The sequence below is a fragment of the Scheffersomyces stipitis genome, chromosome 4 (genome assembly GCF_000209165.1).
Source record: "Scheffersomyces stipitis CBS 6054 chromosome 4, complete sequence".
Classification (NCBI taxonomy): Eukaryota; Fungi; Ascomycota; class Pichiomycetes; order Serinales; family Debaryomycetaceae; genus Scheffersomyces; species Scheffersomyces stipitis.
The window spans coordinates 1,476,164-1,489,004 of NC_009044.1; the positions used below are offsets into that span (position 1 = coordinate 1,476,164).

The following is a 12,841-nucleotide window of genomic DNA, read 5'->3' on the forward strand; positions in this document are numbered from 1 at the left end:
TCGAATAATAGCCAGAGTCTACAATTTGATATTTGAAGCACTTATATCCGTTATTTGAATCGCTCTTAAACATTACTATTTGCTTGACTGTTTCGCTGACGGCTTTAAAGAATACATACACAGTCACTTCCTCACTGTTCTATATTTCGCAGCCATACAAACTACTTGAACTTTGTACATCTATAAGAATCCCATTTTAGTATTCATTCTCATCCTCTTCATTCACCGGCTCAAAGCCCGACTTTGGCGCTGTAAATGACCCCACCACTGATGTGGACACGAAGTTAGGCTCCCATCTGGTATCACTCCTAGCTGCATCTTTGGGCAGTGGCCCGGATACATATCCAGGAGAGGGCAGAGTCTTCGCCTGCTTCTTTTGGTCAAATAGTGTCTTAACAGGGTATTTGGTGTTCATCTTATTTGGTGGTGGCGAATGAGCTCTATAGTCCATCATCTGACCGTTTCCATACAATGGAGAACTAGACTGGTTGTAAGAGTTGGAAGTAATGTTGTCAGAAAAGATCGGATTCCAACGCTTTTTCGTCTTACCTTTCGCCAAATCTGGCGAGTTGGCTCTGGCAATATGTGTTGGAGTCAATGTGCCGTCCAAGTCACCGTTTAATGTCGATGCTATTGTCGGCTTAGTAGGTATTGGTGCCACGAAGTTGCTATTGGACTTGATAGAAGACTCTTCAGACGAGTTGGAAGACAATTGGCTGAGTGAGAACTTCTTGTTGTGCTTATAAGAAGTAGACCCTGATTTGAGCGAGAAATCAGATCCATTACGCTTATATCCGGGCCGCTTCTTTGCAGAAGCATACTTCAGCTGCGCATTCGCTCCAAAACTCGACGTCGGCGTCATGGCTGTCGACAGATGTCTGGTGAAGTCTTGCGAGATGTTCAAACTCGACTCATAGGCTCCGTCGTCGTCATCGTCATATTCATCGTCCATAGTATCCGTTTCGTCCAAGATATCTAATTCCGATTCCGACATCATCGTTGACATCTGACTCAAATGACTCACTTGACTCATCTGTGAAATCATCGAAGTCGGCCTGGTTCTCACAGTTCGAGAACCCGATTGGTCGGTTACTGGTGGTGTAGGAGAATTCGTCTCGTTTAAAGTCAAGGAAACTGCCGGATCTTCAATCGAATCATCTTTGCGCATCGTCAAAGCTGGCTGATTCAAGGTGAAATTCTCCATGAGTGGTCCTGAATGTCTTTCCAGATGTCTGTGCTCTGCATGTGGAGAGCCACTGTTAACGTCATTCATATCACGTGAAGGTGAACTACGGTTTATGGTGATTTCTAGAGGTCTGTCTTCGTTTTTTTCGTTACTGTAGTCAGTTGAAGATTTTGGGAACTGTCTGGAATGGACACTATAGTTTGAGTCCAAGTCTTCTTCCTTTCTCGATTTCTTCCAGAACTGGATCTTGTTTAAGAAGTTGCCGTTCTTGATCTTCTTCTTGAGTGGCTCGTTGCTTGCAACCACAGAAATATCAGATCGTCTTCGATTATCCTCGGGCACAAAGGATACGATTCTCTGCAACGGTGGGCCAGTTTCTACGGTGGCATGCAGATTTTCTCTCTCTCGTGGTGTATCAGGAGCTCCTCGTGATCTGGTAGAGGTAGGCGAGCCTGGAGAAGAGCCCACGTTTAATAGCCCATTGTTGTCGATTCGTAAAGTGGGCCCAGAGCCAGAAGCCGTTCTGGTATGAGAACTTCGTCTTTCTGCACCATCTGAAGACATACGCGACTCTACAGTCTTATTTAACGCTGCACGGCTACCATTTCTGTTGGACGACAAACTCAAACTGGAAATGATTCTCTCTAAAGGTGGAGCATTACCAGTGACACTCAGGTCAGATAGCGAAAGTGCACTCTTAACTCGCTTTCTTGATTTGCGGAGTGTTCTTTTGGCCTCGTAGTATTTTTTCTGCTTCTCTCTATAATACTTCCTTTTCTTCTTGGAGAACTCTTGTGTCAACATTAACTCGTAGAAAGCTGTTAACGAATTCATATCATTGCTATAAACACAAGCTTGAAGTTCGTCTATGTCGAAGTTCAACTTCTGAAGTCTTTTTATGATTTCTTTCTCTACTTTAGACTGGAACGGTCTGGCGCAATTGCTGTAGTACTGATGTATAGAAATGATCGACTCAGTGTCGTTGTATTTTTTGGAGTCTCTCTCGGTGAATTTGTTGTGGATGTCTATCAAGAACTGCGAGTTCAAGATGTCGTTGAGATGCGGTCTTTCGTTGGGATCTTTGGATAGCATCTTCTGGATAAGTTGGACTAAATGTTGCGGTATATTGTCTCTGTAGAAAGGTTCTTCATTGACGATTTTGTACTTTGTTCTGAGATCGTCATCTTCATCAAAGGGCATCTCACCATATATCATAGTAAAGAGAATTACTCCGAGAGCCCAGATATCGCTCGCAAAACCTGAGTATTTCTCGTTCTTCAACAACTCTGGTGCCATATAGACTGTGGTTCCACAGATAGTCGACAAAAAACGCCTGTTCAGAGGATCAAACTCCCGCACAAAGCCAAAGTCTGTAATCTTGACAATCGACCTCTTTTTGTCCGCAAGCAAGATGTTCTCTAGCTTCAAGTCTCGATGACTTAGATTAAGCAGATGGACATGTCTCAAGGCTAGAACTATCTGAAAGAAAAGGTGCTGGCATTCTCGATAATCTAGACGCTTTTTCTCGTATATATAGTAAAATAATTCCCCACCCTGACAATACTCGAGAACGAGCCAGAGATGCGATTCTGTTTTGATAACCTCGTAGAGACTTACGATGTTCTTGTGTTTCAACTGCTTGTGATAGTAGATCTCTCGTACAATATTGGGATCATCGACTAGTCCACATTTCAAGACTACTTCTATGTTAAGCAAGACATGCTTGGCCAAGTAAACCTTGCCAAAGGCTCCCTCGCCTATCTCTTCGATGATACGATAATTGCCAATCTGGGTGACGTTGGGCAGTGTTATGTGGAGGTAGAAATCGTTGAACTGCGCTGCTAGTTGAGCTCGCTGATTCTGATCACTGATCACTCGGGAAGCACCATTCATTTACGAATTGTTTATGATTGAAGAATTAAAGGAATGGCTCTCTGAAAAATGAGACTTTGATAATGAAACAAAGTAGATGTGGATGTGGATGACAATAACTGTAGCAATAGCTCGCTCCGATGAGTGTGATGGGTATACGGCCGATGGGAAGCTAATGGTAAAAGCTATGTAATAAGAATGGAAATGTGAAGATGTAAGAATTGAAGATTGAAGTGAAGTTGTAGGCTTTTATGGAATGAGAATGAAAAACCAGTCCTATGGATTAACAGAATCTTTACAGTGACAATGAATGTCGTAGGACGGAATACTTCACTTAGATAGGCTGGCCTATATGTGTTTCGGGGAAGGTATAGGTAAACTTGTTCGCTAATCGTATTATGCTTATTGTTCTTTCTTAACTATGGAGTAGGCTGTCTTGATAGTAGGCTTTTTTTTCGGTTGGCAATTTCACGACGGCCGGATTTGAGTTCCGGGGTGTAAAAATAGTTGACTCTACACTTTTGCACTTTATTGCTACTTGGCCCTTCACGTACTTTTCTTTGAGGTGGCATGTCAGTTCCGACTGCAGGCTCCACACTGCCAATCTGCCAAATCTTTGAAACATGGCAGAACGACGACTGTGTTCAGCCATCCATCTGTTTGTCTTCACCTCATTATTGCTGCGCAAGTTCCGGTAAAACATTGCTTAAACTGCAGAACGCGACCGGTTCAATTCGGTCTGGGGATGGTCGGTGGCACCAACCCGGCCTGGAATACCGGTGGCGGGGTTACAGTGGGGTGTATTCTGTACGCAGGGCATTTTACTACTTAGCAAACATTATGTACCTCGAATTAAACGGTTCGCAATTCTCTCACGAACTCCGATCTTCCATAAGTCATGGTTCGCCTTCAGTTTGTAGCTCATTTTATTGAGTTCCGACTTCTTCTAATTCTCCTGTCGCCGAGACAATAGTGGGAAAAGAGCGAAATGTGACCAGGTTCCTATGCGTCGGGTGATTGTGTCTTGTGATGTTCGGAACGTGACATGGCACGTGACTGAAAATTTCCACTATGTCCTAGCCTTTAGATATACTGGAATATTCCTATTCTATCTCTACAGTAATAGTGTCCAGAGTCTGTTTCTTTTTCACATCCCCAGCCGTAGTATAGAAAGATGATCCTGTTACGACTGCCTGGGTTTCGAGTTGGCTCAACCCGTAGGAGTTTCTCTGTAGACAGAATACGGAGACCTCATCTCATCTCAAGATCATTCTGCATTTCTACAAGTGTACGAGAAACAGCCACTAGAACAACTTCCTCGCCGACTAATGTCACAGATGCGTCTCAGATATATAGGCGAACTCCTCCGTATGCTCAACTTCCGAAGTACGCTAAACAAAAGGTCCAGATCGACTTCTCTTCACTGCCAGAAGACCAGCTCCAGCAACTAGTTAGAATACCCATGTCTCGACTCTATGACCAATTTCAACAACGACTGTTTTCTGGAGCTTACGCTGGACTCAATTCTGCTACTCGTCAGGAAGCTGAATTGGTGCTTTCAAAATTGAAGCAACGACTTTTCAACGAATTCGGTGTATTCACCAAGCTTTCACACGAAGAGCAGTTAGCCAAAGTTAATGGGTTGTCTCTAGTACAGTATATGAACCCTCGATTTGCCGATATATGTCCGCTTATCTATCTGATAGATGCAGAAAAATATCCCAAAGGGTACATCGAATTCAACGGCTTGGAGACCAAGATTGACTTGTTAACTCTCATTATGACAAATCTTGTCTTCAAAGAGTACATGGTGTATAAGATAGAAACATCCAAAAACACCGACCAGGACTATATAGACTTATCCAACCCTGCTCAGTGGTTTCCTGAGGCCCGTAAGATGAAGAGAAAGATCGTAATGCATGTTGGTCCTACCAACAGTGGAAAGACATACAATTCGTTGAAGAAGTTGGCTGAGGCTAAAACTGGCTATTATGCTGGACCATTGAGATTGTTGGCACGAGAGATTTACGAAAAGTTTCTTCTGACGAATGTCAGGTGTAATTTGATTACGGGAGAAGAAATCATCCCCTGTATGGATAAGTTTGGGAAAGTCAGTGGGATTTCATCTGGAACCATTGAAATGATTCCCCTTCACAAGAAGATGGATGTTTGTGTTATTGATGAAATTCAGATGATAGCAGATCCAGGAAGAGGATCTATATGGACCAACGCTCTTTTGGGAGTGTTAGCTAAAGAAATTCACTTGTGTGGAGAAGAAAGTGCTGTGCCTTTAATCAAGAAGTTGGCCAAGATGACTGGTGACGAAGTTGAAGTCAAGCAATATAAGCGACTAGGCGAGTTGAAGGTGACTGATAAGGCTATCTCATATAACAAGCTCGAGAAGGGTGATTGTTTGGTGGCATTTTCCAAACACAAGATCTTACAGTTAAAGTGTGAAATTGAACGTAGAACCAATCTCAGTGTTGGTGTCGTTTATGGAGCCTTACCTCCAGAAATCAGATCTGAGCAATCGAGAAAGTTCAACAGCGGAGAATTTGATATCTTGGTAGCTTCTGATGCTGTTGGAATGGGACTCAATTTGAAGATCAAGAGAATCATCTTCCAGACGGTAAGAAAGTTCGACGGAAAGGAAATGACCAACTTGACTGTTTCAAGCGTAAAACAAATTGCTGGTAGAGCTGGTAGATACTCCGAGACGCATGGAATGCAGACAGGATATGTTTCAGCACTTACGTCTCGAGACTTGATGTATATCAAACAAGCCATGAATGCCCCCATCAGAGAGTTGGAAAAGGCAGCGATCTGGCCAACATTTGATATATGGAAACAGTACATGGCAAAGTTTTCTAAAGACGAATCATTGTACGATTCGTTGTTGCAGTTCGAAAGAGAGACGAAGGACAAGAGAATGGAGCATTACTATGTTGCCACAGTGGATGACAAGGCGGAGCTCATGAAGCTCTTCTTACGAGAAAACCTATACAAAAAGGTTCCCATCGACGACCAGTTGATCTTAAGTTTGTGTCCTATTAACTTAAACATGTCATCTCCCGAGGTCACTGAAATGACGTTCAAGTATATCAAGAATGTTCATCAGAGAACCACCAAGACAATCTTTGACTTCGGCTTTATTGACCATAAGCTCCTTACGACTTCGCCCAATATTGCTTCTGTGCACTTTGACAAGAGTGCGGCCTTGCTTCGTCTTCTTGAAGATCACCATAAGGTAGTGTTGATGTTCTTGTGGTTGAGCCAAAGATTTCCAACGTTGTTTGTAGATAAGGAGAGTGCTACCGAGTTGAAGACATTGATAGAAAAGAGGATCCAGCAGGAGTTGTCCCATTTAAGGCGGATCAGCAGGTAAATGTATATAGAATAGAATGCGTGTAAATAAATGATAGAATGGGTTAGCTGTTAACATTATTGTAATATGGCATGGAAACTTGAGATTCTGTTTGAGAGATAATTAAATGAAAGAAGAGCACTAAGATGTGCGAGTAGAAGAATGAATTGCTCATAATACATACGAACAACATTAAAGCTACTTTGTCGCTACATTATTATGTATTTGCTGGAATTTATAGCAGGTGTAGCAGAATATAACTTTGTATTCTATATGAAAATGAAATTGTATTACTTGCGGTCTGATTGTAATTGAATTGCCCCAAAAAAACCCCAGAAAATAATCTGCAACAAAAATGCGCGGAGGACCGTCCCCCAATTTTTTACCAATGTGGTAGTGCTCCCCCACGCCCAACATGAATTCACTCCAGAAATTATTCACTACTTATACGAGAGAGATCCCAACCAGAATCTACCTCAAACAGCCAAACGCAAACGACGGTTACACCAGCTGTTTGTATTTCTAACTGCATATTCGCAATGACCACCCAGCCATCCAAAAGTGTAGTTATCGTTGTCGGGGGCCCTGCTGGAACCGGCAAGACTACTGTTTCCCAGGCATTGGGAGAACATTTTTCATGTCCAGTAGTTGAAGGAGATGAACTCCATCCGCAGGCTAATGTCGACAAGATGTCGTCTGGCATTCCGCTCACAGATGAAGACAGATGGGGATGGTTGACTGAGTTGAGTCAGGTGGCCAGCAGCAAGAGTGTGGAGGGTCTGAACGAGCTGAAGAAGGCCGTAGTGTCTTGTTCGATGTTGAAAAAGGTGTATAGAGACCATATTAAGAAAAGTGCTGTGGATGGAGGATCCAGCATTGAGTTCCGGTTTGTGTTCTTGTATACGACATTCGAAGAGTTGTTGCAGAGAGTCGGGAACCGTAAGGACCATTTCATGAAGTCTGACATGGTGAAGTCGCAATTCGACATCATGGAGATTCCTGAGGGAGACGAGTTGTTGGAAAATGGGGGAGAAGCCGTGGCAGTGAATGCTACAGGAAAGAGCCCCGAACAGATCAATACTGAGGTTATCGCCGCCTTGGAAAGGTAGCGAAGTGTGACGACATGAAAGCAGAATATCACAGAGAATGAAGTGTCTATTGATTACCATGGAGCATTTAGCATGAATGAGAAACGAATAGATTATAGAGTTACATAGTAGCGAATAGAACATAGAAGAATAAAACACAAGTTAAACGGATCTACAAGGTTTATGGATTAGTATAACAATCTGGTGTTGATATTGTGTTCTAAAGAAGGTGTCACATTGCACCATTCAAATCGATTGCAAAATCGCAGCCATTCTTGCTGCCTCCCGATCTCAGAGAGTCGAACCGAGAAAAGAAGGTGAAAAGTAGAAACGTAGCTGGAGATGGTGCTGGAGTCGTTTGTAAGGATAGAGAAGTAGGGAGTATATGATAATTATACAGCAATTCTTCAGATTGTGGGATTAGAATTAAAACTGTGTGCTAGTTTATCTGAATTACTGCGAAATATCAAGAAATTACAATTGAGCTTAAGGACCCATGAAACTCACAGATCAGACGAAACTGTAGACAAACTTGCCAAACAGCAGAAGCATGGGAACATATACGATTGAACATTTACACATTAAGATAATCAGAACAATCACATGGTTTGATTTGAAAGTGGGATTTCTGCCCCAGAATTCTGTTCCCACATGACAGAATTGGCAAAATTGTCTTTTCAATTATAACTAGACTCAGACCGTGCAAAAAACGCTCCGAAAGACTGGAAATGGAGCGAAAGAGATCGCCAACGGCCAGTCCATCCCGACTCTCTTATATATACAGACATTTTATCTACACCAGTTGATCTTTTTGCCATTTTACCATTTCTCCATATACAGCTTATTCTGTCTCACTCAAATTCCCAGATTCAGACTAATTAGCCAAACCTGTATACCTCAAGCCTTCGTTCCCCTCCAGCCATCACCAAATACAAGTCATCTCTGGTTTAACCCTCAAAAGGAAGCCTGGTCGTCCTCGTGGAACCTCACTGTGTCAGTCCAGTCCCACTAGCTTTATCCTCGGTTTAACTGAACCCCGGTCAAGCTTCGCTTCGTTTCCGTGCACTTCGCTTCGGTTATCGTAGCCAAAAAATCTGAAAAATCCCACATCGTCAGGTGTGAGTTGAGCCTCACCGGTGCTTCAATAGAGTGTCGCTGAGACTTACGCTGCCTGTAAGATATACGAATACCTACTATCTACTGTCTATATTATCCCTAGTTACCTTATCTTAGTCTTTCTTTGCTACCGTTTGCTATCTGAAAAATTGAAAGATTGAAACTGAAATTCCGGAAATTTTTCATACCTCATCGCCGATATGTCTTCTATATCCACCGATTCGTTGCCGTACTTCGATCCGGCTGTCGATAGGAGAGTGGCTCTCATCACCGGAGGCAATTCCGGAATCGGCTACTACACGGTGCTCCAGCTTTATCTCCATGGCTATGTAGTGTACATCGCCGGTAGATCTCGCTCGAGAGTGTTGAAGTCCATCAAGGAATTGAAGGAAAAAGCCAACACCATTACAAAAGATTACGAAATCCAAAACGCAAATACGAATTTGACTTCTCCAAAGCGTTGTCTCGGTGAATTGGTCTATTTGGAAATCGATCTTTCCAGCTTATCATCTGTTATTGCTGCCGTCGATACCTTCTCCAACATGGAACTGAAGTTGAATCTTCTCATAAACAACGCTGGAGCCATGGCTGTTCCATATGCTCTAACCAGAGACAATTTTGAGATTCAGCTCCAAACCAACTTCGTGTCGCCGTTTCTTCTCACTACTAAGTTGCTACCTTTACTAGAGAGAACCGCGGACTTGTACCCCAGCACAGAACCTCCTCGCGTAGTTTATCTAAGTAGCATTGGCCACAAGTTTGCTATTCGTTTCTTCTCGTTAAACACTTCCTTCAACTACAGGCCGAACCTATTGTTCACCTGGCTTCGTTACGGAATGGCCAAAACAGCAGGCATCCACTTTATGAAGATGCTAGCTTTGCGTAATCCTAAGATCCTCTGTATGCTGGTGCATCCGGGCTTTGTGATGAATACAAACTTGTTCACTTACTGGACCCGTTTGCCCATCATCGGGATCCTCTTCTGGTGCTTCTTCCAGATTTTTGGCTACTTTCTCGGCGTATCCAACGATGAAGGATCGGATGCGATCATTAAATGCTGTCTCGAACCAAAACTCTCCTTGGAAAATGATAATGGGAAGTACTTTGTTACTGGAGGCATCGAGGCAGAGCCTTCCAAGGTTGCCAGCAACATGGACTACGCAGCAAGAACATGGATATGGACCGTTCATGAACTCAGCGAGAGGGGAATCACAATTCCAAACTAACTTAACATTTAACTGCATAATTGTCATACCACAAAAACTTGATCCATTCGTTTTGTTCTAATACAGCTTCACTTCTCTACACTCTTTAATATACACAATGGACATGATGTTGAAACTTGTAAGTAGCTCGTTGTAATTGTCTAAACTTTAGCGTATCCTCTGAGTTATTGGTTATGCTATACTGTTTTTGAACTGATAGGCAACTTTCTACAGTTGGACTTTCTCATTTACTCTCTCTAGTATCTACATTTTCTCTTATATCTACCTCTTTATTATATCTACTCTATTTTGAATAAACTTACAATTTTGCATCTTCATGGTCGACTCTCTCAATGACAATAGAAGAAGCACCACCTCCACCGTTACAAACACCAGCAACTCCAATCTTTCCACTTTCCTGAGTCAACACAGAAAGCAAAGTGATGACGATTCTGGCACCAGAGCAACCCAAAGGATGGCCCAAGGCAACAGCACCACCATAGACGTTCAACTTGGCAGAGTCGATGTTACAGAGAGTAGCATTGGCTAATCCTACAACAGAGAAAGCTTCGTTCAACTCAAAGTAGTCTACTTGGTCTTGAGAAATATTGGCATGCTTCAAAGCCTTTGGAATGGCCAAAGATGGAGCAATGGTGAAATCAATAGGAGATCTGGCAGCTTCACCCCATCCATTGATCTTGGCTAAAGGCTTCAAGCCCAATTCCTTAAGTTTAGATTCAGATACCAACACTACAGCAGCACCACCGTCGTTGATCTTGGATGCATTTGGAGCAGTCACAGTTCCGTTTTCCTTTTGGAAAACAGTTCTGGCCGATCTCAATCTCTTTTCGTTGAAGTTCTTGATTTCTTCATCTTCACTTACAATTACATCTGGCTTACCTCTGACTCCCTTGATGGTGACAGGAGCGATCTCATGTTCAAACTTACCGGCAGCCTGGGCAGTCTGTGCTTTTGTATAGGAGTCGATAGCAAACTGGTCCTGATCGTCTCTGGAGAATCCGTGATCAGCAGCACACTTTTCGGCGGCAACTCCCATTAACTTTTGTTCGTATACATCCAACAAACCGTCCTTTTGGATTCCGTCCACCAAGGCAGCATCTCCGTATCTGGCACCGCCTCTGGCCGAAGGAACGTAGTAAGGGGTGTTGGACATGGACTCGGCACCACCAGCGACGACGATATCAGCGTTGCCGGTAATAATAGTCTGTGCACCCAAAATGATAGCCTTTAACCCAGAGGCACACACCTTGTTGACAGTAGTGGCAACAATTGCTTCTGAGAGCCCAGCCTTCAAAGCAACTTGACGGGCAGGGGCTTGGCCGACATTGGCCTGTAAGACTCCACCGAAGAAGATTTCTTCCACGTCGTGGGGCTTGATTTGGGGAACCTTCTCGAGAGCAGTTTTCACGGCGTGAGAGCCCAAGTCAGAGTAGGTCAACGAGGAAAGGGTACCCTGGAAAGAACCGATGGGCGTTCTGGATGTAGCGACAATGTAAACAGGTGGAACAGTCATCGTGGGTGTTTTAAGCAGTGGTTATATGTTTTGCTTAGAAAAGTATGTTGCAAATGAATTTTGAAACATTTTTCAGATTCTATGTGTCTTATATATTTATTTGAAAAGTTATACGAGAAGCGAGCGCGGTCACGTGATGTAAACGACCGCGTGAACGACGAGTCTTTCGTCAATATGCAGGCCGGGATCTGTTCCGCCGTGTAGAAATTGGGTTGGGGGACAAAATTGTCTAAAGTTAGCAAAACTGCGGGCGAGTGGATTTGTAGGTTTGTGTCAGAAGAGTTACGACCGTCGTACAGACTCTTTGTACTCTAACAATGGTAAGACTTGCTAGCATTCTTGGTGATTGTTAGGAATTATTGGCTCCTCTGGCAGTTTCTTGTGTCTGTGTCTGGCCTGAAGTCTTGCAACACTGTCTGCAATGTGCTTCTAGGCTGTCTGCATTTTGTACTGTCTGCAATTTTGAGTACTGTATCTGTGCACTGTCCGTTTGCACTGTCTTAGTGTCTTGTGTCTGAACTTACTATCTAGTCAAGAGCAAGTCGACATATACTTCTAGCCCCATATATCTGTCTGCATAGCCATCCTCCTTCACAATGCTCAGACAGCTTGTCAGAACCCCGCTCCTGCCCCACTTAGCTCTGCGTTTTTTGGGGCCAACTCCATTTTTTCACCGTCTTATTCACATCTCCAAAACTCCCATAACTCCCTCCACATCCAGCTTGGTGAACCAGTTGTCAAAAATACATACCAGCAGTGGGTCCAAGATTCACACTTCTAAGGCCGTGAAAAAGGCCGCAGAAATTCCCCCAGAAATCCAGCACAAACTCAAAAATGATCCCATACTAAAGAGAATCCCAAAGTTTCTCCATAGATATACCACCAGATTCATGAATGCTCCCGTTTCTCATGTGGTCAGTTTCCTCATTCTTCACGAGTTGACGGCTATTGTGCCTCTTCTCTCGTTGTGGTATCTTTTTCACCAATTTCCAGACATGCTTCCTTCGTTTGACTTGCCTACATGGGCCATTGATAAGGGCACCAAGATCATCGACGATGCTATGAACAAATATGATTTTGCCGATTACTCCATAAACGAGAAGTTCCAGTTCATCATGGAAGGTGCCTATGCATTTGTAGTGGTGAAATTCTTGTTGCCTATAAGATTGGTTGTGAGTTTGGGTCTCATGCCTAGCTTTGCTAGATGGTTCGTCATTCCTTTCACGAAAATCTTCAAGAGAAAGACGCCAGCCAAAAAGACTCCAATCGTGAGTGAAGGAGCCACAGCAAAGAAGATCAGCAAGCCAAGATTGTAGATATCGAAGAGAACTTTGAAGTCCATTGATTATAGGATATTGAAGAAGATCGAAGAATGCGAGGAAGAGAAGTAATGATAGGATAACATTAGCAGAGAGCAAGAGTAGTTAATTAGATTATATCTGAAGATTATATATATATGATAAAGCTATATCAGAA

At 43.1% G+C, this 12,841-nt stretch overlaps 6 protein-coding genes across 6 annotated transcripts; 4 read left to right on the top strand and 2 right to left on the bottom strand. All coding sequences in view use genetic code 12, as the record gives it.

Annotated features, from left to right (window-relative positions):
* Positions 1–58: 58 nt before the first annotated feature.
* PICST_67669 (serine/threonine protein kinase) lies at positions 59–3,412 on the bottom strand. Its single transcript, XM_001384548.1, has one exon. It carries the CDS (start codon positions 3,077–3,079, stop codon positions 197–199), a length of 2,883 nt encoding a protein of 960 aa, XP_001384585.2. The 5' UTR covers positions 3,080–3,412; the 3' UTR covers positions 59–196.
* A 1,108-nt stretch (positions 3,413–4,520) lies between these two features.
* Positions 4,521–6,443, top strand: SUV3 (mitochondrial RNA helicase; the record flags this gene model as incomplete). The annotated part of the gene is made up of 1 exon (XM_001384201.1): positions 4,521–6,443. One exon carries the CDS (start codon positions 4,521–4,523, stop codon positions 6,441–6,443), a length of 1,923 nt encoding a protein of 640 aa, XP_001384238.2.
* Positions 6,444–6,917: 474 nt separating this feature from the next.
* Positions 6,918–7,684, top strand: GLK2 (Glucokinase). Its single transcript, XM_001384202.1, has one exon. The coding sequence runs from the start codon at positions 6,962–6,964 to the stop codon at positions 7,529–7,531; it is 570 nt and encodes a 189-aa protein (XP_001384239.2). The 5' UTR covers positions 6,918–6,961; the 3' UTR covers positions 7,532–7,684.
* A 680-nt stretch (positions 7,685–8,364) lies between these two features.
* On the top strand, positions 8,365–9,852 carry PICST_67671 (predicted protein; the record flags this gene model as incomplete). Its single annotated transcript, XM_001384203.1, has 1 exon — positions 8,365–9,852. The coding sequence occupies exon 1, from the start codon at positions 8,827–8,829 to the stop codon at positions 9,850–9,852; it is 1,026 nt and encodes a 341-aa protein (XP_001384240.2). The 5' UTR covers positions 8,365–8,826.
* A 298-nt stretch (positions 9,853–10,150) lies between these two features.
* ERG10 (acetyl-CoA acetyltransferase) lies at positions 10,151–11,365 on the bottom strand (the record flags this gene model as incomplete). Its single annotated transcript, XM_001384549.1, has 1 exon — positions 10,151–11,365. One exon carries the CDS (start codon positions 11,363–11,365, stop codon positions 10,151–10,153), a length of 1,215 nt encoding a protein of 404 aa, XP_001384586.1.
* An 839-nt stretch (positions 11,366–12,204) lies between these two features.
* Positions 12,205–12,600, top strand: PICST_7821 (predicted protein; the record flags this gene model as incomplete). The annotated part of the gene is made up of 1 exon (XM_001384204.1): positions 12,205–12,600. A coding segment is annotated over one exon (396 nt), but the record flags the coding sequence as incomplete, so codon positions are not given.
* Between the last annotated feature and the right edge of the window lie 241 nt (positions 12,601–12,841).